The following is a 23,473-nucleotide window of genomic DNA, read 5'->3' on the forward strand; positions in this document are numbered from 1 at the left end:
CAGAAATAGTTATTGGATGTGTTTCAAAGCTTTAACTTAAAAACTTATGTTCCTGCAAAATATTTCTGTCCAGTCTAGTTAAGTTATTGTACATTGGGGAATAATATATAAATTATGTCTTGATTCCTGCTACAAATTTCACATCTTCTATCCAAAATATTCATATATTTCTACAGAAGTCCACCTTCTTTGTTATATCTTTCTTTCTAGGTCCTTCTTATACCACTACACTATTGCATGTGAAGTTCCAGTCTCCCATATTAATAATATTGCTGCTAGAAGCTAAATATCTCTCCCATAATACTCTTAAGTTCCTTATGGAACACCTCTCACATTCAGTATTGTTACCTCCTTTTCCTTTGTCCCCAGTACTCTGCTGAATGACTGCTCTGAAATTGTCTGTTTGTCAAATTCACATACTCAGTTCTACCCAAATATCTCTCCTGTAATATTACTATTAATACCCTACACTTGTCAATATAATTTAATACTGTCTGCTTCTTGTCCATTCTTGCAATGCCATTCACAGTCCATAAAAAGATTGATAAGGTATATTGATAAGGTGCTATGCCTTTCATATATTGATCACAACTGTTTTTTGAATATGTTTCTAACTTTCAACATACACGCACACATTTGTGTTTGGTAGGCTGCTTTTGTATGCAACTGCAGCTTCTCATCTCAGATTGGACCCATGCCACATTTTTCCAGATTTTTCATTTCAATAAAAACATTCAAGATACACATAAATATGCATATTCTGATTTTTAACCCTACCTAGTTAACTGATTTTTAGCTTTAAAGAAATGTGTCCTGCTTACCATTAAATATACTTTGTATTGTTGTGATTTATACTGAAGAGATTGATGTTAATAGGAATACATCCGTTTCTATTCCCATCAATGTATCAAACTTCATTTATGTTCACTGAACAGCTTGCCACTTCTCATTTAAGTACTAGTTTTAGTGTTTCCTCATACAGATGCCTCAATAATTCACAATTCAGTCATTTCTTGATTAATTGCCTGTGCCTGCAGACAGTTTGTCAGTAACTACAAAGTTGTGCTGGTAGATACAAAATGCATGACATTGCTCTACTTAAATACTAGACAATTATCATTTCATATGATTTTAGTGTACATTTCTTCCTATCTGCATAACAACAGGAGAACCACCATAATTTAATATACACACATGATCAGTTCACTTCAATCTCTTCCCCTTAACACCCCAAGATCACATTTACTGTTTATATCTATACTTTATCTTGTTAAACCCCAGATATATCACAGTTGAAAAAAAAAAGGTAACTCTCCTCTACCACATTTTAAAAGAACCTTGGCATACTTTACAGAACTACTTTTCTTGAAGTCAAGTGCATGTCACATTTAAATTTATTACATACCTAGAAAAATATATTTTTACAGTTATATTTTTAATTCCTTCATTGTCCCTCTAGATATTAATGACAAAGTGAAAAATACTTTAAAGTCCACCCACGGGGTTAACACAATCCACAAAATTCCAGTCTTTTTTCCACTTCATACAGAAGTACAGTTCTACTGTGGTGGTGGTGCTGCGATATCATTGTCACCTCACAGTAAGACGTTGTCCTGTTCGATTCTCAGCTAAAGCGTCTTCTGTGTTGAGACATGTGTGAATGGGCATACCTTCGTTGAAGGTTGTGTGTCAGAGCTGGCAACTCGGTATATAAAAATCTACTACCAATCATTAGCGGACCAGAGTTCCGCTGTAGCGACCCCTAACCGGGAAAAGCCGAAAGATACAACAACAACAGAAGTACAGTTCTCATGCCTAAATTGCATCTTATGGAAATACACTTTATAGTTCATCTATTTATTTTTTTCCTTTCACATTCTTGCTGGATGCCTTTTTCATCATCTCAAGCACCTAATACCTCTCTCTGGTTCAAGTCCAAGGCACTCCTGTTTTTTTCTAGTCAGCTCCTAAGCTTTCTTGTGTCACTCAATCATTTTCCTTTGAAATACCAAAAAACATTTTACTGACAAGTTCTTTCCGTGGCCTGTGCCATTGTTAAAAAAATGAGAAGCACCATCAACTTCAACTTGCTGGCTCACTTTTTACTGGATAAACTTTATTTCCTCGTTTCACCTGTTTTGCATTCAAAACTGTCTTTGCTCTTTCTGAAAAAAATATTCTAAAGACAGCTGGATATGGCAACTTGAATCTCTCACCTACTTTTTGACATTCTGTGATTTGAGGGATAAACCTGCTTCTGCTTGCAGTACAGTGAAGAATCAGGTGTCTCCAACTGATGGAACTCTACTCTACCACAATGTTTTCACGAGGAGCTTTTTCTACTGATATGACTGCATCTATACTATTAAAAGCTCTTGGCTTTTTTTTCATGGTTCAATGTGGAGCATGAGCATGATACATCTTTTCAATTAATAAATCTTGAGTGGTATACCAGTCCAGTTGTGTATCTGTACTGTAATAAAATTATTGTGATCTGTTTCTTACAGTTTCTCTGGTACAACAATAACATCTCAGGTTTTCTCTGCATATTTTGTCTTCTAGCTATTTCTAAACAATTTTTCTTGAGAAGCCTCATATTCAGCAATTCCTTCCTTCATCTTATCCTCTAATTTCTGCAATATTATTATCTCATCTAAATAATAAATACTTAAAGCTTCTTCTGTTCTTTCTAGCCTTTTGTCACTTGACTGTACATATTTTAAGTGTGTCAGTTATTTTAAATATTAAATATTTTTAATGTTTTCTATGATTGCTTTGAAGTAGTGTTGTATTTGTAAGTATGTTTCTTTAAATTATTTACATTCTTTTAACGACACTGCCTTTTAGCATGGTTTTCAGTTTAAAGGAAGTGATGTAGTGTAATGTTTTTGTCTGATGAAGTTCCTTGTCTTTACGAAACGAAAGCGCTTACTTAGTTTTTAATAAATCTTCCGGTTGTGGCTTTGGAGCAGTGTTTTTATTTTGTCACTTTTTCACTGTTTTGGCTCATTTTAAAAACCTAAGAATGTATTAGATTTTTTTCTTTAACTTAATGGAAGCCATTCCTCATACCTAGAATGATAACCTGAACAGCTGCAAGGCTTTCCCAACCAAAGCTTTTTTTTTTCTTTCTCGTTTTCTAGTTGATTTTCTCTTGCGTTCTTCAGATTTCTTCTTTGCTGACATCCAGGTAGTATAGAGCCTAACTAGTAACTAAATATTACCCAGATAAATGGCTTTTACTGGCTGTTGTCCCAAGTTTCTGTTTTCATACTGAAATATCCTTAATTAACCTGTTGATCAATGTGAAGTCATCTTGAAAGTCTGGTAGTTTTGCAGAGTGAGTGCAAATATTAGTTTTGAAAAGACTACCCAATTAAAAGTCATAACTCATTGAGTGTGACAGAAAGGATAGAGCTTGGACAGAACTGAAAAGAACAGAATAGGCTGGGGGCACTCAGGATTTAAGATATAATGTTGGATCATGGCGTTTTAGGTGCAGAGGATGGGGGTGTGCAGGAACATCTGGAGCTTCAAGGAGGAATACAGGAAGAGAGACAGTGATTTGGCTAGATGAGCAGGAACAGCTGAATAGAAATGGAAAGGAGGGGCAGTAATAGAGCGGGATGCAGGACTAAGTGGGAAAAGGAAGGAAAACAACATGGCATGGATAAGAAGATATGGGCAGGGGTCATCAGAAAACTCAAAGAAAAGTGGAGTAGCAGACAGAAAGGTGACGAGAGAAGGCAGGAAAAGCAGAAAGGAAAGCAATAAAGAGGATAAGGAAACCAAGGTGTGTGTGTGCACGCGCGCGTGTGTGTGTGTGGTGCATATTTTTAAATGTATCTAAATCAGAATGCTAACTTAGACTGAAAGTAGTATAAAATATGCTACCAGAACACACTGAAATCTAAGACTCCATGCAGATACCCCCCCCCCCCCCCCCGGCCTCACATGTGTCAGTGTTTTATATGCAGGTTCCATTTGCCATATTCCAAAATCCGACTGCAGATAACTACATCATGTGCTATAAGTAGTATGTTTTGGGACTGCCAAGCTGGAATAAATGCTCACACATTCATACAGCTTGTACAACAGTGAATCCTACATGTTTTATTTAAATAAAAATCAGAAATTAACACACACATTAAAACTCTAGTATTAAAACTCAGGACTAGATTTAAACTTCTAACCCTGGCACTGTATAACATTCTTATAATGAAAATGTACAAAATATAAAATTTCTTTTGGAAGTAAAATGCAATATTACCTTGAATGCTTAAAATGACAGTGAGTTTTGGTTTGCTTTCTGACTTGTAACTGATATCACATGTATAATCCCCTGCGTCGGCTGGTGAAGCATTAATGACAACCAGGGAGGCATTTCCTTTCTTCAGTTCCTCCAGAGAGAGCTGTGCTCTTTCACTGTTAAACAAGATGTTGTCAGTATAGTTGGCTGCACGATTTCCCTGGAATTCCCACCGCACTGTGAGATGATTCAAGTCCACAGTCCCAGATTCGACACTGAAGTAACATGGCAGCAGCACTGTGGGTCCCTCCTGGTCCCCTACTTGGAAACCAGGTGTGATGCTTGGTGGTGAAACATCTGGAACAGAATAAAATCCAAAAAAAAAAAAATGATGATAAACTGAATGCCATCTTTGCAACAAGGTTTAGTATATGCTTTACTGATGAGAAATTCTTGACAAAAAAAATTACTTTTATATAAGCTCTGCAGTGGGAGAGGAAGCTGTAAAATAAATCTTACGCAGGTCCGTTGGTATAGACTAATAAACCACTGAATATAGCCCATGCAGCCTGATTTTGATATTTTATTTGCTTATTTATTTAACCTTTGTTTACTGGGAAAGTCCAACTGGGACAGAGCCCATTTTCAGCAGAGGCCCAGGGAGAAACACTCTGAATGCATGTCTTTGGAATGTGGTAGGAGACTGGTGCACCCAAAGGTAACCCAAGCAAATTTAGGGAGGACACGCACACTCCACACAGAAGACACGCATTCTGAGAATCGAACCAGAGAACCTCTTGCTGTGAGGCGACAATGCTAACCACTGCACCACTAGTGGTTCAGACATCTGGTGGAGCTGGTATAGTGCAGCTTGGTTTGTCCATCCCTGAAGAGGAGGAACGGACTGTAACTACATTATGTCACAATCCTTCAGAAGAGGGGTGGTGAGACAAAGTATGCCCCAGGGGCTGGAATCTGCCATAATCCACAAATGTGGTGCTTCTTATTGTATCTGCATAGCAGGATGCACTCACATGGGTATGACATAACTCCTCATACAGTGACATGGATCCTACTTCCCCATGCAGAGGAGGGGGTTGGGCTATACCAGATATGCATTTATTGCTGAGCTCCTGGTGAGGGCAAGGACCATCATGAAGCCTGCCTGTATGATGTGACAACCATGGCTAGATCTTCGCCTCATTATCCATGATGGGGGAATGAGCCAGTCTGGGTGATGAGGATGCTTGATGGTTAGTAGATGTAGTAACAAAAAGCATATAGAAAAATACTGTAGAATAAACTTCTTAAGAAGAAAACTTTTAACTACTTCAGAGTTTTGCATGAACAGACTGAATACAGGTGAAATGCAAACATTTGTGAATGAAACAATACATGGTTGCTGGCTTAACTCATTTAATCTTTTATGAGCTTTCTAATCGTATGTCTGGCTTGCTATGCATCTTGAATTACTACAATCACTGACCAAAATGGATAAGCTTGAGTCATAAAATCTGTCCTCATCATTAACTTACTGTGGTCATAAAAATTTAATGCCACAGATGCATGGGACAAAGAAAAGTATATTTATAGCTTAGCACGCATTATGTTTGGTACTGTTTTTAGAACAGGGACTCCTCTGGCACCCAGTTACACATTAATGAAGTTTTGAATCCCAGCAATACTAACCAAATAATATGCTGGATATGTGACAAACAGGTCTATAGTCCTTGGAACCACACCACTAACCCAAATAGGTCTGGTGACCACCAGAGGGATGATCTCCCAATTCACATCACTGGTGACCAACAGGTTAACTTAAAACAATATGCACACACATCTGATTCAAAAAAACAGTTCAAATACAGCCTTCCCTCAACAGCATACAAGAAATATGCTACCCTATGTTTGGCATGCCAACATTCACACCAAGACATGAGCTACACATATGGCTACTTAAAGAGCTGAGTTTCTGCCACTGTGACCATCAGTTTCTTCCAGTGCCCGTTACCCATAGTAACTGCTTTTAAATAAATAATTTACACACACGCGCATGTACATGTACCTGCACACCCACTTACTTAATGGGAAGATTCTAAGGATTCCCCGAATATAATCCAGCAACAAGTGCAGGATCGTGGATGGGTATATCATTTGCAAGACAATATATAAAGGTGAACTATCAAAAAGAACTAGTAAACATGTCAGAAAGGAATTCAAACTGAATGTTTAAACTCAAGTGCTTTGGAGCAAATTACAGAAAAGTACTGTTTTCAACATATCACTTTATCAGCATATTTAATGCAAGCTGACATACAGTTAATAAATATCAGACTCATTTTTTATCACACGTGGTTACTTGGAAATATTTCTAGTAATGCATCACACATGACAGCTTTTGGCATGTAGCATATCAGAGCATTTCTTGAAAAAGATCTGTGGTAATTTTAGTCAAGGTGAAATCATGCCATAATTCAGTGATGATGACATCAAGAAAATCAGTGATGACATTTTCTGCCCATGAAGTAAAAAAAAAAAATATATATATATATATATATATATATATATATATATATATATATACGTATATACAGTGCAATGAAAAAGTATTTTCCCCTTACTGATTTCTTATTTCTTTGCATGTTTGTCACACTTAAATGTTTCAGATCATCAAACAAATTTAAATATTAGACAAAGATAACCCAAGTAAACACAAAATGCAGTTTGTAAGTGATGATTTTATTTATCAAGGAAAAAAAAACTATCCAAACCTACATGGTCTTATGTGAAAAAGTAATCCCCCCCCTTGTTAAATCATGAAGTAACTGTGGTTAATTACATTTTTGGGAAAGCTGAGTTTAATTTCATTAGTCACAGTCAGGCCTGATTACTGCCAGACCTGTTGAATCAAGAGATCACTTAAATAGAGCCTATCAGACAATGTGAAGTAGGCCAAAAGATCCCAAAAAGGAAGACAACATGCCGCAATCTAAAGAAATTCCGGAACAGATGAGAAACAAAGTAATTGACATCTATCTGTCTGAAAAAGGTTACAAAGCCATTTCTAAAGCTTTGGGGACTCCAGCAAACCATGGTGAGATTCATTGTCCACAAATGGAGAAAACATGGAACAGTAGTGAACCTTCCCAGGAGTTGCCAGGCTACAAAAATTACCCCAAGAGTGCAGCGACGACTCATCCAAGAGGTCACAAAAGAACCCAGAACAACATCTAAAGAACTGCAGGCCTCACTTGCCTCAGTTAAGATCAGTGTTCATGACTCAACCATAAGAAAGGGACTGGGCAAAAATGGCATGCATGGCAGAGTTCCATGGTGAAAACCACTGCTGACCAAAAAGAACATAAAGGCTTGTCTCACTTTTGCCAAAAAAAATCTTGATGATCCCCAAACTTTTTGGAAAATATTCTGAGGACTGACGAAACAAAAGTTGAACTTTTTGGGAGGTGCGTCCTGTTACATCTGGCGTAAAGGTAACACAGCATTTCAGAAAAAGAACATCATGCCAACAGTCAAACATGGTGGTGGTAGTGTGATGGTCCGGGGTTGCTTTGCTGCTTCTGGACTGGGACGACTTGCTGTGATTAGAACCATAAATTCTGCTCCTAAAAAAAAATCCTGAAGGAGAATGTTTGGCCATCAGTTTGTGACCTCAAGCTGAAGTGCACTTGGGTTCTGGAGCAAGACAATGATCCAAAGCACACAAGCAAGTCCACCTCTGAATGGCTTAAAAAAAACAAAATGAAGATTTGGAGTGGCCTAGTCAAAGTCCGCACTTGAATCCAATTGAGATGCTGTGGCATGACCTTAAAAATGTGGTTCATGCTCAGAAACCCTCCAATATGGTTGAATTAAAACAATTCTGCAAAGAAGAGTGGGCCAAAATTCCTCAACAGTGATGTGAAAGACTCATTGCCAGTTATTGCAAACGCTTGATTGCAATTGTTGCTGCTAAGGATGGCACAACCAGTTATTAGGTTTAGGGGGCAATTACTTTTTCACATAAGACCATGTAGGTTTGGATATTTTTTTCCTTAATAAATAAAATCATCACTTAAAAACTGCCTTTTGTGTTTACTTGGGTTATCTTTGTCTAATATTTAAATTTGTTTGATGATCTGAATCATTTAAGAGTGGCAAACATGCAAAAAAATAAGAAATCAGGAAGGGGACAAATACTTTTTTCATTGCACTGTACACACACACACACACACACACACATATATATATATATATATATATATATATATATATATATATATGTATGTGTGTGTGTGTGTGTGTATATATATATATATATATATATATATATATATATATATATATATATATATATCAATTAACTTAGCTTTTGAACTCTGGCACGTTATGAAAGAGTCATCCAAAAATCCCCTCCTCAATAAAAATGTTTTTTTATTACAAAAACATTATTTTAAATTGTGTGGAAATGTCATGGGTGTATCATTTGTTCCAATATATACTGGCTTATATATGGGCATTTTAAATATTTGTACATTTATAATATACACGCAATTTTTCATCATCTAAATATTGGATGAGATTTTGGGATGACTCCTGTGGTGTATCACGGTTAAAAAGCTGAGTTACAGGGTTTTCTTGCATATTAAGATAACATCAGACTTGGACATGTTTTTAATTTATGGCAAAATTTTAGAACATTGATGTTCCTGATGTCAGCATCACAACGTTTCTGAATGATTTTATCATGACCACAAATTATTGAAATCCTTCTACACGAATTGCTCTACTGCTTACCGGAGATTTCATCTGTCACATGTTAGAAATATTCCCAAGTCTCAAGTCATGAGGGCTAAATGAATTTGTTCCAGTGGCACTGATTTGTTTAAAAGTCACATCTGATTAAAAACCCTGATTTTTTTTGTATGGGGGATATGACACCACAGTCATTAATTTTGCCTCAGTACAAGTCAGTAAGATTGTAAGGGAATAATTACTTAAGATACAGGATTGAAGCACTATTAAACAAACTGCTGTACCTAGGTGTTTATAAAAACATATGGTATTAATATTGGTAATATTAAGTAATAGATGGACACTGGTCTATAATAGCTAGAATAAATCTTGTGTAATATTAAGTAATAGATGGATACTGGTCTATAATAGCTAGAATAAATCTTGCATAATATTAAGTAATAGATGGATACTGGTCTATAATAGCTAGAATAAATCTTGTGTAATATTAAGTAATAGATGGATACTGGTCTATAATAGCTAGAATAAATCTTGCATAATATTAAGTAATAGATGGATACTGGTCTATAATAGCTAGAATAAATCTTGAGTAATATTAAGTAATAGATGGATTCTGGTCTATAACAGCTAGAATAAATCTTGCGTAATATTAAGTAATAGATGGATACTGGTCTATAACAGCTAGAATAAATCTTGCATGATATTAAGTAATAGAGGGACACTGGTCTATAATAGCTAGAATAAAGCTTACGTAAATAAATGCTATTATCTAATTAGGAAGACTTCTGACTGAGTTTTATGCTGAAAGTGTATGGCACGTGCTAAATATGTGCACAATAGTCAGATAACCTTCTATTTCTCACTTTTATAGTTAAATAGATAAGTATTTTAGTACCACACACTCTAAGTTTTAGTTAAAAGAAGCCATAAAGAGCAACCGGTCCTTTTTTTTGTTTGTTTACTCCAAGGTGCTTAAGTTTGTATTATTTTAAGTAATCATTTGTTTTGGTTAGGATTTTCTGACTCCTCACAGCTTTACTCCTATCAAGGTAGTACTGCCTCCACTCTGGGCTATTGGTTTAGAGACCCCCAGCTGCCATGTAACTTTTGATCTCTTGCCAATCAGTAATAATCGCAATATCATAATGTGCTAAATGGTCTGACCATGTAGAAGCGGATAGCAACAGCTGGATAACATACATAGAGAAGAAATAACCTAGCCTGTGATAATAAGTAATTGATAAGTGAATAGCAGCCATGAGATCTTAAAAGTGAAGACATAAAAATAAGGAAGTGAAGACAGTGCTGCTGATAATTACATATGCAGAGGGAAAGACAGCTGCACACTGAAGAGAACACTAATCAGATGCAAGGACTGAATACTTAAAACTTCTAATTAAGCTAGATAAATACTCTGGCTGCCTCATACTGAAACAATTGCTCTATTTGCTATGCTAAGTTACTTAAATTAATATAAAAGCAGGAAGTAAGACAGCAGAATTGCACAGATGTGATCACCTCAATGTACTCTAGCAACACTGAAGTTGCAAAGGTTTCAGCTTAACATATATAGACTAGTTTAATATATTTTTCCTTACAGAATCCAGAGGTAATTGCATCATTTTTTTCTTCACATTCAGAAATAACTAAAATATAAACATAATTTGACATAGATATATATATATATATATATATATATATATATATATATATATATATATATATATATATATATATACAGTTTGTATCTGGCTCCTTTCGCATTTCTGGACTCGGGGGTTCTTTGATTCAGTTTTATCACTTCCTTTTCTATTTAGATGCAAGCAACAATAACTTTCCTGTGAAATAGCATTTGATCCCAGCAAAAATGAAGTTACAGTCAACAATTAATCACAATCACATCTTAACTACTGAATGTTTCAGCAGGACAAGGTTACAAGTTCTATCTACAAGGACAGATAGAGTTCCCTTGTCACTACCACATCTTATAAATGTAGTTTCACAGTGCAGAATTCTGTTAAATATTTTACAAAGTTTTAGAAAGTGGATGACCTGTAGATCAGCACCCTGATTGGAGAAAAAGAAGTTATGTACCTACCATAACGTTTCATGTTAGTTGTCTTCATCTCACCTTCTTTCTTGCTGGTTGGGATCTGAGCCGATCCTCGGCTCCAACTCTGGCATCTTCTATAGCTCGAGAGCTGTTTACTGGCTCGAGGCTACCCCTTACCCTATAATGCCTAGCGATAGCTACCCAAATCTCGTTTGAAATAGCTAACCCCAGACATAGTCAGAGAATATACCTGTCTATACAAATAGGTTGAGCATACCTGTCATACTCTCTAAGTCAGTAGAGGAAACAAACCAGAGAACACTCAGCCAGTGAAACCAGAACTCCTCTTGGTCCAATAGGACAGGGGACGGAGGGTGGGACGCAAGAAAGAAGGCAAGATGAAGACAACTAACATGGAACGTTATGGTAGGTACATAACTTCTTTATGTTAAGTTGTCTATCTCACCTTCGTTCTTGCTGGTTGGGACAGCGTCCCTAGCACCTACAATCCTGGGCGGCTCAATGGAACAGACTCTTCAGAACAGTGGAACCAAAGTCAGCTCTGCTCCTGGAGACCATATCTAGCTTGTAATGAGAAATAAAGGTATGAGGATTTGCCCATGTAGCAGCTGCACAGATAGAATCCATTGGCAACCTAGATTGGAAGGCTACAGAGGTGGCCAAGACCCTAGTAGAATGACCTTTCGGTTTAATAGGCAACTCTTTGTTTCTTAATTGATAAATGAAAGTAATAGTGTGAGACAACTTCCTGGATAAGGTCACCTTGGAAACTGGGAGACCTTGTTTGCCTAGAGCATAGGAAAGGAATAGTTGGTCTGACTTCCTTATTTCCTTAGTCCTGTGCAGGTAAAAACGCAATTGTCTATGAATGTCCAATTGGTGTAATTTGTACTCTGCCTTGTTGGTGTGGTTAGGGAAAGACACAGGAAGGTCTATAGATTGGTTTAAATTATTTTCTGAGCAGACTTTCAGAAGAAATGAAGGATTAGTCCTCCGAGCAACGTTGTCCTTATGAAAAACCAAGTATGGAGGACGCACACATAGTGCCTGAAGTTCAGAGACTCATCTGGCTGAAGTAATAGCTACCAGAAAGAGTGTCTTCCAAGATAGAAACTTAATAGGACAAGACACTGCTGGTTCAAAAGGGAGCAGAATTAAGGAAGTTAATACCAGATTAAGGTCCCAAGGAGGAGGGGGATCTCTCACTGGAGGCCTAAGGAGAGTCGTCCCTCTCAAAAAAGCTTTACAGAGCTTATGAGACATAATGTTTGAATTTGACAGACTGACATGAAAGTTAGAAATGGCCGGTAATTGAACCCTGATTGTAGCAGAAGTGGACCCAGAATGAAAAAGTTGTGCTAGGAATTCTATTTCTTGGACTGGGGCTGAAAAGGAATCTACGTTCCTAGCATCTGCCCAACAAGAAAAACGTTTCCATTTACTAGCATAGGTTTTTCTGGTTGTGAATTTGTGAGAGGAGACAATAATCTCACGTACAGCCGGGGAAATGCTAGGAAGCCTGGCTAGGGTTGGAAGTGGAGCAACAAAGCTGTGAGCTGGAGGGTTTGGAGGGATTGATGCAACCCGCCTGAGTGATGAATCATTAGGTCTGGAATCGGATCCAGAGTCCAGAGCTGATCGAGAAGGTAATGGTGTAGGAACGGGAACCATATCTGTCGAGGCCAGTAGGGGGCAATGAGGATCATTTTGCAACCCGACAATATTGCTTTCTGTATGAGTTTTGGAATCAGGGGAAACGGAGGAAAAGGCATAAAGAAGTCCCTGAGGCCAATCATGGACTACAGCGTCTCTGGGTGAGTGACCTGGAAGTGGAAGAAGGGAGAAGTAGTTGTTGCATTTTCTGTTGAAGGGAGTGGCAAAAAGATTCCAGCAAGGCTGTCCCCATTTGCGGAAGATCAGATCTGCAACATCCTGATTCAGAGACCACTCATGAGGCATGAGGATAGCACTGCTGAACCTGTCCGCTATGATAGTGGGCCTCCCAGGGATGGGCTTCGCAATCAGAAAATGGGAGGAAATCGCCCACTGTCACAGTCTGAGTGCTTCTCAACACAGGGGGTAGGACCTGGTTGTTGATGTCACACACCACTGACATGTTGTCTGTTTGAATTGCAATGGTCCCAGAGTGAAGAGAGTCCTGAAAGGCTTACACCGCTAGGAGCACGGCTCTCATTTCCAGGATGTTTATGTGCAGATGGTACTCATGAGGCTGCCAAGTGTCTTGGACTGTCCTGCCCTGATAATGCCCCCCCCCACCCTATCAGGGAGGCGTCTGTGGTCACTGTGGCTACTGGAGGAGGCTGAATGAAGGGTCTGCCCTTAGTCACTAGTGAGGAGACCATCCACCAGGAAACGTACCTTTTCCATGTTTCTGTAACCATGATCATGTGAGACATGGGCAGCTGTTGGAAAGACCACTGTGTGAACAGAAGCCACTGAAGGATCCTCATGTGAAAGCGGGCCAGTGGGATTAGAAGAATGGCTGCTGCCATGGAACCCAGAGTTTGAAGGACAAACCTGACTTGGATTCCTTTGCTCTGCATCAGAATTTGTACTTGCTGATGAATTGTAGACACCCTTTCTGGCGGTAGCCTTGCAGACATGTTCCTTGTGTGTAAGTCTGCTCCTATGTAAGTGATAGATTGACAGGGCAACAAGGCAGATTTTTTGAAGTTTATTGTAATGCCTAGCTTGGAGCAGATTGTGAGTGTGTAGTCCCTGGCTTGTAGAAGTTGATGCCTGGTAGTAGCAGTGAGGAGCTAGTCATCTAGATAAGGAAACACCTGGAATCCTCGACGTCTCAGGTGAGCCGTGACCACTGCCATACATTTGGTGAACACCCCTGTGGGCTGTGATGAGACCAAAGGACAGAGCTCTGAACTGGTAATGACTGGCTCCCAGCCGGAAGCGAAGAAATCTCCTGGAGCGCCTGTCCATCTTGATATGGTAGAACGCGTCCTGAAGATTTATCGAGCACATCCAATTGTCCTGACCCAGAAAGGGTAGAATGGACTGTAGCATGAGCATCCGAAACTTTGTTCTTTGTACAGACCTGTTTAGTCTGCTGAGATCCAGAATCAGTTTCTAGTCCCCTGTCTTTTTTGTTACCAAAAAAAACCTTGAATAAGTTCCGGATCCGTGCTGGTCTGCCGGGACTTCCTGGATGACTCTTTTTTTCTAGCAGTTTTGAAACTTCTATTACTGCTTGGTCCTTCAGATTGGGTGGAACATCTGGAAGGGGTTTTCTTGATGGTAAGAGGGGTGGACAGAAGGGAATTTTGTAACCTCTGGATATAATGGACCGTACCCATCTGTCTTGTGTTAAATTTTGCCAGGCTTTTAGGTACAGTGAAAGTCTTCCCCCGACTGTCTCCAGAGGTGAGCAGCTGGGCAACCCTTCAGGGATGCTGAAAGGGCTTATTGGAGAAGGATTCTCTGTTGCCCTGGTTCTGTGGACCCCTCTGCCAAGAGGGTGGCATCTGTTGTTATTGTTTCCCCCTCTACCCCTCGAGGAAAAATCGTTACATGTGTCAGGCAAGGCTCCCTGGGATTTTTAGAACCACATTTTGCCACTCTTCTGACCTTTGGGGTATGGTCTAGAAGGAGTGGAAAAATGGACTCCCACGGCAGAGAGAGTCTTGCCTTCTTGCTCACACCTAGTCAAAGTGTCTTTCACCTGTGGTCCAAAAAGAAAGGAACCATCAAAGGGGGTGTTGGTGAATGACGCTCGAAAGGGTTCCGCAAAATTACACAGCCGCATCCATGCATGCCTCCTAAGGGCCACACCCATATCTGCGGCTCTACTCACACCATCGGCTGCATAGGAAATGAGCCTCATGGAATTAAGTGTCGCCAGCTGGGAAGCCACTTTAGCTTGAGCCCCCTCAGCTGATGGATCTTGAAGGGTATCGACGAGCTTTTTAAGGAGATCCCTCTGAAGCCAGGTAAAATGACATAAGTAGTTCAGTGACCTCATAGAAAAGGTTGCTGAAGCAAGCATTCACTTCCCGTATCTGTCCATGGTCCTAGACTCCTTGTTAGGAGGATGGACAGACGAAGAGGTCTCCGCTAACTCTTTTTTGGTGGCTGCTGCTACCACATGACATCAACAGGAACACCTTTGGTAAGGAACTGCTCATCTTGGGGTGCTGTGATGAACTTGTCAGGTCTCCTGGGAGTAGGTTCCACTGTATCTGGAGCTGATCAAGCCTTTCGAGCCACCACTGCCATAAGTGGATCGAAAGGCGGAGAAACCCAGGAGGTGGAAGTTCGGGAACCGAACGCATCCAGAAATACAGACTCATCCTCGGTAGGGGCTAGGAGGTTCCAGTTCCCCCTCTGCTTAAGCATTTCTAGGATGTCCAAGAAGGAAACATCTTCAGAGGGGGATCTTGGGGACCCTTCCGAATCATCTAAATCTGTATCAGAAGTGACGGACTCAGGGGAGTCAATGTGCTTCTTCTTGTACTTCTTCTCACGAGGGGGCTCCTCTGAATGATCAGGGGAGGCCTCAAAAGAAGAGGAATCACCCAATGGGGTGCCCTGGAGTGCTGGTTCCCTAATCTTAGGGTCTGGAGGAGGAGCAAAGGTTGGCACAGGCACTACAGGGGACGGAGCTGGTGGGGCCGATAGGGGAGCTGACTCAGTGGCCAGCACACTCCTCATGACATCGAAGGTGTCCCTGCCACAATACAGAGAAAGCTCCGGTTCCAAAGAAATCAGAATCCCTCTCGGCACTGAAGGAGAAGGCTCCAAGGCCAATGTAGGAGCCGAGCTCACCTGCGCTGAAGCTCCGAGAGGGAGAATGGGGTCAGACAAGGGTCCGATGCCACTCACCCCCTCGGAGTTGATGAGGGAAACCCGGCACCCAGATCCCTCGACAGAAGACACCACCGAAGGGATCGGAGCCGACGTCAGAACTGAAGGAGATAGAGTTATTGGTGCCGACGGTTCCACTACTCGAACCCCAACGAACTCCGGCTCCGAACTCATTGGAGTTGGAGGAGGAACATTGATAGAAGTGGATGGAGCCAACACCTGTTGAGGAGGGTTGGACAACATCTTCGCAAGTGCCTGCGACTTTAGCAACGTTCTGACCACTCTCTCTACATCGTGATCGGACAACCTAGAGGATCGGTGACTGCACTCGCTCTGAAGCAAAGGAGACCGAGGAGCCGAATGTACCAATTCCAGTGAAGGGGACCTCAGCATCTTGTAGCACCACAAAGGCTCTGAGGTTTCTGATGGAGCCGACGGGGAGATAGTCTTATCGGTACTAGCCGGAACCGAAGTAGAAGGTAGAGTCTGAACCTAGGACAGCTCCGAACTTGGAGCCAATGGCTTGGTAGATTTAGGAGATTTCACAGGCTGAGAGCTCTTGGCCGGTGAATCCTGGGGTTTTAAAAGACCCCTGAGAATAAGCTTATTCTTACACTCCTGCAGGACTCTTGGACTAAAGGCATGGCAGATAGAAAATGAGTCCTGCAGGTGCACCGCGCCTAAACAATAGATGCAAGAAGTGTGCCCATCTCTCAGAGACATTTTCTGACAGCATGAGTCACACTTGTTGAATCCAGACACTTCGGATTCCTTTGACATCCTGAAAGAAGGAAACAACAAATACAACAACAGCTACCAAAGCAAAATACAGTCTACACAAAAAACACTCTATACTAAAAGACTATAGATAAAGTTTTTTTTTTTTTTTTTTTTTTATTAAATAGGAAAGCCTCTAACTTAAACGGCTAGCCAATGAAGAAAGGTAGAAGGAAAGCCTCTAACTTAAACGACTAACCTGACAAGAAGAGGATGGAGGGGTGGGGGAGAACTCTCTAAGTTAAACGAGTTCTACAAGGTAAAGAAGCGATACTACTAAACACTAGCTATCACACAAAAAACAAGACTAATCTTTAACAATAAACACTGAAAATATAGAATTCTAGAGTAAGAAAGTTATACAAAAAACTTTATAGGAGCCTGAGCCAGAAAAACGACACCTCGCAGCTGAAGCGGCAAATGAGATCTGGGTAGCTATCGCTAGGCATCATGGGATAAGGGGTTGCCTCGAGCCAGTAAACAGCTCTCGGGCTATAGAAGATGGCCGAGTTGGAGCCTAGGATCGGCTCTGATCCCAACCAGCAAGAACGAAGGCGAGACAGACAACTTAACATTGAATGTTCTTCAGGGTGTTAATCTACAAGTAATGCCTGCTGAAAAACGAGTCCACTGCTTCATGGCAGCATACCAAGATGCTATTGGAATTTGGACTGAGCGTAAGCTAATGCCTGCCATTATTTTACGCTTGGCAAAGACTGCTTTGCTGTTTAGACAGCATAAAATAAAAAAGGAAATAAAATTTAAAAAAAAGTGTGTATGTGTGTTTGTGTGTATGAGTATATGCATGTGTAAGAGTGAGAGAGATCAAGTCGTTATTTTATACTCACTAAGAACTACTTTTGCTGCTGAGTGTAAAAGTAAATGAAACATGTTTATATGTATGTTTGTGTGTTTATGTTTCTGTGTGTGCATGTATTTATGGGTGCTTGTGTGCATTTAAGTGGAAGAGTGTGTATATGTGTGTGTGTGTGTGTGTGTGTGTGTGTGTGTGTGTGTGTGTGTGTGTGTGTGTGTGTGTGTGTGTGAAGAGTGAGAGAGATCGACCACTGGCAGCAGCAGTTGAGGTTTGTGTACCTCTCAACCTCTTTCGACATGAAGACAAAAGGAAAGAGGGAACAAAGGCTCAAAATAGGGACAGATTTTAAATATTGCTCTTATAAACTCACAGTTCCTGTAATGACAGGGTTTGTGTGAGCATGCATTTTCTGAAGCGCAAGTGTGTCTGTGTGTCTGTGTGTATGTGTGTGAGACAGAACAAGTGAAATTGAGCGACCACTGGCAGTAGCAGCAAAGAGGTTTGCATACCTCTCAACCTCTTAGCTCAGCTCAAAAAAAGTTGATAAAGCCTAACATAAATGGGAATAAAGTCACAAAAATAGGAAGAAATTTTAAATAGTTCTCATATAATTAGAAAGTTACTTAAATAACAGGATTCATATTAATGTGAATTTTTCTGAGGGAAATGAAGTCTGAAACTCAAACGTATGTCATTATTTAGTAACTTCAATCCCCAGTGAATGGCAGCAGATCCCACATTTTAGGAGTAAGGGACTAAACCATGAAGTAAATATTTGGATATTTTTAACATGCTATATTTTGGATGTAGAATACTTCCGCCAACACCATTTACATGTATTACACAAGTCTGAAACATTAGGCGGAAGAACTATTTTACATTAAAAATATATAAAAAATAATAATAAAAAAATAATTAAGTAAAACACAACAATTTTACAGACAGACCATTCTCTAAGTGCAATAATACCCTATGTGTTCCTGTGTAAATAACACCTTTCCAGTAGAGTAGTGGGACTCTACCTGTGGCGTTGGGCCTCATAACACTCCATGAAGGGCATTATTTACATAGTAACACAAACCCTGTTGGCATTATTGGTTGGTAAATGAAGTACAGTTTGAAGGGGAAAAAAAACAAAGTACAGGCATCACATGTGTACTCAGTTTTCTTTACATGGCATTACAGTTTGCACAAGGAAAATAACAGAAACAATATCTTTAATATCTGTCCCCATCATGTTTCTCACCCCGCTTTTGACTTTTCACCAGATACTCTGATTTCAAAAATGATTCCCTGCATCTGGTAAGCCTTGGGCAACTACAAATATAGCAAATCATTTTAGCTATAGAGTCATATACAGCTTTGGTCATGTCACTTGTAGTTTTGCTGTTCATGCAATGCACACACACACACACACACACACACACACACACACACACACACACACAGACAGACAGACACACACACACACACACACACACACACACACACACACACACACACACACACACACACACAGACACACACAGACACACACACACACACACACACACACACACACACACACACACACACACATACAGAGAGAGAGGATACACTATATCCCTAAATGTGGGCAAATACCTATTTATAATTACATCTCCTTACTCTTCCTTCTTCACTCACTTTCTTCTTTTCGTTTTGTCTCTCCTGGATTTCTCTCTAAATATACCACAAGCCTGCTTTTCTCTCTCTTTGTATTGCAATAACTATCTGTATTAATCTAACATCTTTAATTTCTCTCTAAACTGGCTAAAATTTCTCTAACTATTAAATCATTATCATAGAACTTGTATCTATTCTCAACCAGTGTTGTCATATTATGTCTAATTTGATACAATTATTTAAACTGCATTTGTTTTTGTATTATTTTGATTTTGTATTATTTTGAAAGACTGCAAAATTATTATCCTGAAAATATTTTGTAATACCCTAGCTCATGTTGGGTGCTGCACATTTCTACAACCACTTGATCCTCTGCTTCTCAGTGATATGTAAATACTATTTAAAAGGCGTGACATTTGCCTCCTTCCATTAGGTCTACTTCTGGAGGATGCAGTCAGTCTCTGTTGTATTACTTGTGGCACAGAAATACAAAATCATGCAGACATCAGCAGACTGGAATTTCATTTGCAGCGCATAGACTGGGGGCAGAAATCTTTGGACTTAACTGCATGAGCTATGCTGCAAAGTTACTTTTCAGCCATACAGAAGGATCACAGCAGTAGGGAAAGAGGAGCCTGCAACTCCCCCCTAGACAATGAGCCACTTCCTGTTCTGCAAGAAATGATACTGTTAAAAAAGCAGGAGTCCACCCAAAAATATGCATTCAACACACACAGCCTAAGGGCGGTGTTTTCAGACACATGAGATACATAAACAGTTTATGTTTCTACTAAAAATATAAATCTCACAGAACATAGTAAATCTACTGTCCATTGACTGTTAATAAGAATTCATGGCATCAGTTTCACACACTGAATTCAGCAAGTCAATCACTGTTTCTTACAGAAAACTAATGCTAGTGCAGTTTTTCTTTATGTGATTCATTTTGAATGGCATTTTCTCTTTTTTGTTTTTCTATGGCTGTGTCACTTTAGAGTGGGTTTATTTAAAGTGTAAATGACTCGGAGAAAAAACACGAACTTGCTTCAAGCCAATTAATTGAATTTTATTGCTATTCCACCGCCAGAACACATTTATTTATTTTATTTATTTTACATTTGTTGACCGGGCTAGTCCAGCTGGATATATGTCCATTTTCAGTGGAGGCCCGGGGAGAAAAGCTCCACAAATTACAACAACATAAAAGGTCAAGACAAAGACAATAACAGTATAATTTGGTACATAAGAAGTTTTAACAATTATAGTACAAGCCTAAGATTATATATTTTATATTTCAGTAGGAAAAAGGAAAAATGTATCTAAGAATAGATGAATAAGACTAATACATTTGTATTAGAAATGGTGTAGTACAAATCTTTATAACATATTACAAAATTAGATACACCTAGTAATTTATGATAAGAGATACTAAGGTCTCACAAAACCTAAGAAAGAAAAACACTAGAGATCAATAGATAGAGTATAGAAGAACAGCAAACAAGGATGGATTTCTAGTGTTATTTAACACATAGGTTGTGATACCATATGAAGGTGTTTGATCATTCCACAGTATATACTTATTTACATGAGAAAAAATCCTAAGGAAAGTTAAGCTCACTAAAAATTAGTGAGACAACACAAGATCATGATCATGGGAGGCTAGGAATTGTGGGAGTCTAGTTAATAGTTAGGTACTTAGTCTGGGTTAACACAGGGGCATAGCCAGTGTGATTTGAGGTAGGGTTTAAGCTTGCTTTTAAATAAGCTGACAGAGGATATTGAGGTTAGCTGGCTTGGGAGGATGTTCCAGGCTTTACCTACTGTATTGGAGAACAAGGTGTCACCAGCTAAGTTGTTGGATTTTGATATTTGTACAAGTAGGTTATTAGCTGAGCGTAAGGTCTTGAGGTTATTATAGGGGATGACTAGGGATGTAAGTATGGGTGTATTTTGAGGTAAATACAGGATCTTATGGGCTACTATTAATTGATTGAAAAGTATTAAATTTGGCAGCTCTAACCATCCTAACTGAATCAGATTGATACAGTGATGAGTTCTATAGGAGGACCCAGCTGCAAATCTGGCAATATTGTTGTAGGAGGATGTAAGTTTACTCAGATTACTTCTACATATTTTGGTATAGATAGGGGAGGCATAGAGCAAGGTAGAGATGAGGTGGGTACGAGCAATAGTAACCCTGGCTGGAGGTGTAAGAAAGGGTTTTATTCTATAGAGAGAACTTAGTTTCTTGTTTACTATTTTTATGGTGTTATTAATGTGAGGTTCAAAGGACAAGTTGTTATCTATTAGTACCCCGAGTAGTTTGGTGGTTGGTTCAGGAGATATTATAGTTCCATCATTTGAAGTAATAGTAAAGTTAAGTGGGGAGGTTCTGCGGGTGGGGGTAAATAGTAGCATTTTTGGTTTTGGGGTTAAGGATAAGACGTCTTTGTAGGAGCCAGTTTTCAACTGTACTAAAGGTCATTTGGGTTAGTGACTGAAGTTCTGATTGAGAAGCAGCAGCGCATATGAGTGTGGAGTCGTCAGCGTATTGGATACAGTCAGCTTGAGGAATTACAGAATGAAGGTCATTTGTAAAGATGGAGAAGAGTAATGGGCCTAATATAGATCCTTGTGGGACCCCTAGAGTGACTGGGACATGGGAAGATAAAGTATTTTCCCATAGTACAGCCTGTTGCCTGTTATGTAGGTATGATTGGAACCATTGTATAGTATGGTTGTCCAATGACAGGTTTTTGAGTGTGTCTATAAGGAGGTGGTGATTCACCATGTCAAATGCTTTGGACAGGTCAATAAAAACAGCTGAGGATAGAGTATCAATATTACGATTACTGTTAATATGGTTAGTGAAGGATAAGAGAGCAGAGCTGGTGCTATCAAATGGTCTAAAGCCATGTTGACAGGGTGCTAATAAATTGTGATCGAGTAGGTAGGTTAACAGTTGTATGTGTATACATTTCTCCATTATTTTTGCCAAAGGAGATAGAACAGCTATGGGCCTATAATTGGACAACTCTTTGGAGTTACCGCCCTTATGCAGGGGAATTATGTGAGAGACTTTCCAGATTAGGGGAATAGATCCTTCAGAAATAGTTCTGTTAATGAGGATGGATATGGGGTAGGCTATGACTTTAGCAGCTTTTTGCAGGTATTCTGCAGGTAATTTATCAGCAGAGAGAGTAGTGGGTTTAAGTTTCTGTATGAGGTTACAGATAAGTGAAGTGGGCACTGGCTGAAAATGAAATTGATGAGAATTATTGGTAAAGGTTGTGGCAGAGCCTGGGGTGCTAGGGGATAGCTGGTTGGCTAGGGATTGTATGGTTTCAGTGAAAAAAGTATTAAATGAGTCAGCTATTTGGATGGGATTATTGTGATCAGAGCCAGAGGGAGAGGTAGTACTTGAGCATCCAGGGTGTAGGAGGTTATTGATACCTCGCCAGAATTTATGGGGATTATTTTGGTTGGTTTGTTGTAGTTGGTAGTAGTAGTTTCTTTTATCGGCTAATATGGCTTTTTTGTTTCATTTCTTAGCTGTCTGAATTGCAGGTTGTCTGAGGAGCTTTTTGTTGAGCGCAATTTGGCCCATTGTTTATTTCTTTGAAGGATATTTTGTTTGGTCGTTTTGGTGAGCCATGGTGCCGGTTTGGTTCTAATTCTAACTTTGCGTAATGGGGCATGGCTGTCTAAAATGGTTAGAAATTTAGAGTTAAAGTATTTCACGGCATTATCTATTGGGAGGTATTTCAGAGGTGACTAGTTCAGCTTGAAAGTGAGCAGGGTTAAAATTTTTGGTAGTGCGAATAGTTCTACAGATGGTAGAGTTTAGGATGACAGTTTTTGTTCTGATTAAATAGGTAAGCAAGTGATCACTTATGTCCTCAGGGAGGGTGCCTGTTTTATAGTTTAGTTGGGGGGTATTAGTGAGTATCCAGTCAAGGGTACTAGTTTTGTTGTTAGTTTTATTGGTGCGGGTTGGGGATGTTATAGTTTGGGTAAAACCATATAAGTTGATATGAGTAGAAGGCTGCTCAGATATATAGGAGTTCCAGTTAATGTTAAAATCTCCAAATATAATGGTTTCTTGGGGGTAGTTACTTGAGAGCCAGCTGAGGATAGCCTCTAACATGTTGATGTTATTGCCTGGGGGAAGATAGACACATGATAGATATATGGCTTTGCTCTTGTTAAGCTGAATCTTAGAATAATTTCTGCATTGTTGCAAAGTGGAGGTTTGGACTCTAACAAGGTAACTTGTAATCCATTCTTATAAAGTATGGCTACGCCTCCTCCTTTTTTAGTG

At 39.4% G+C, this 23,473-nt stretch overlaps 1 protein-coding gene across 1 annotated transcript in view; it reads right to left on the reverse strand.

The window, feature by feature from the left end:
- Window positions 1-23,473, reverse strand: part of LOC122805777 — a 407,858-nt gene that overhangs the window by 372,385 nt on the left and 12,000 nt on the right. Inside the window, exon 3 of the mRNA XM_044076043.1 lies at window positions 4,271-4,606. Within this exon, the coding sequence (XP_043931978.1) occupies window positions 4,271-4,606 (336 nt within the window). The remainder of the gene's footprint in view (window positions 1-4,270; window positions 4,607-23,473) is intronic.

Source organism: Protopterus annectens, chromosome 7.part0 (assembly GCF_019279795.1).
Source record: "Protopterus annectens isolate FY-2018-M chromosome 7.part0, PAN1.0, whole genome shotgun sequence".
NCBI lineage: Eukaryota > Metazoa > Chordata > Ceratodontiformes > Protopteridae > Protopterus > Protopterus annectens.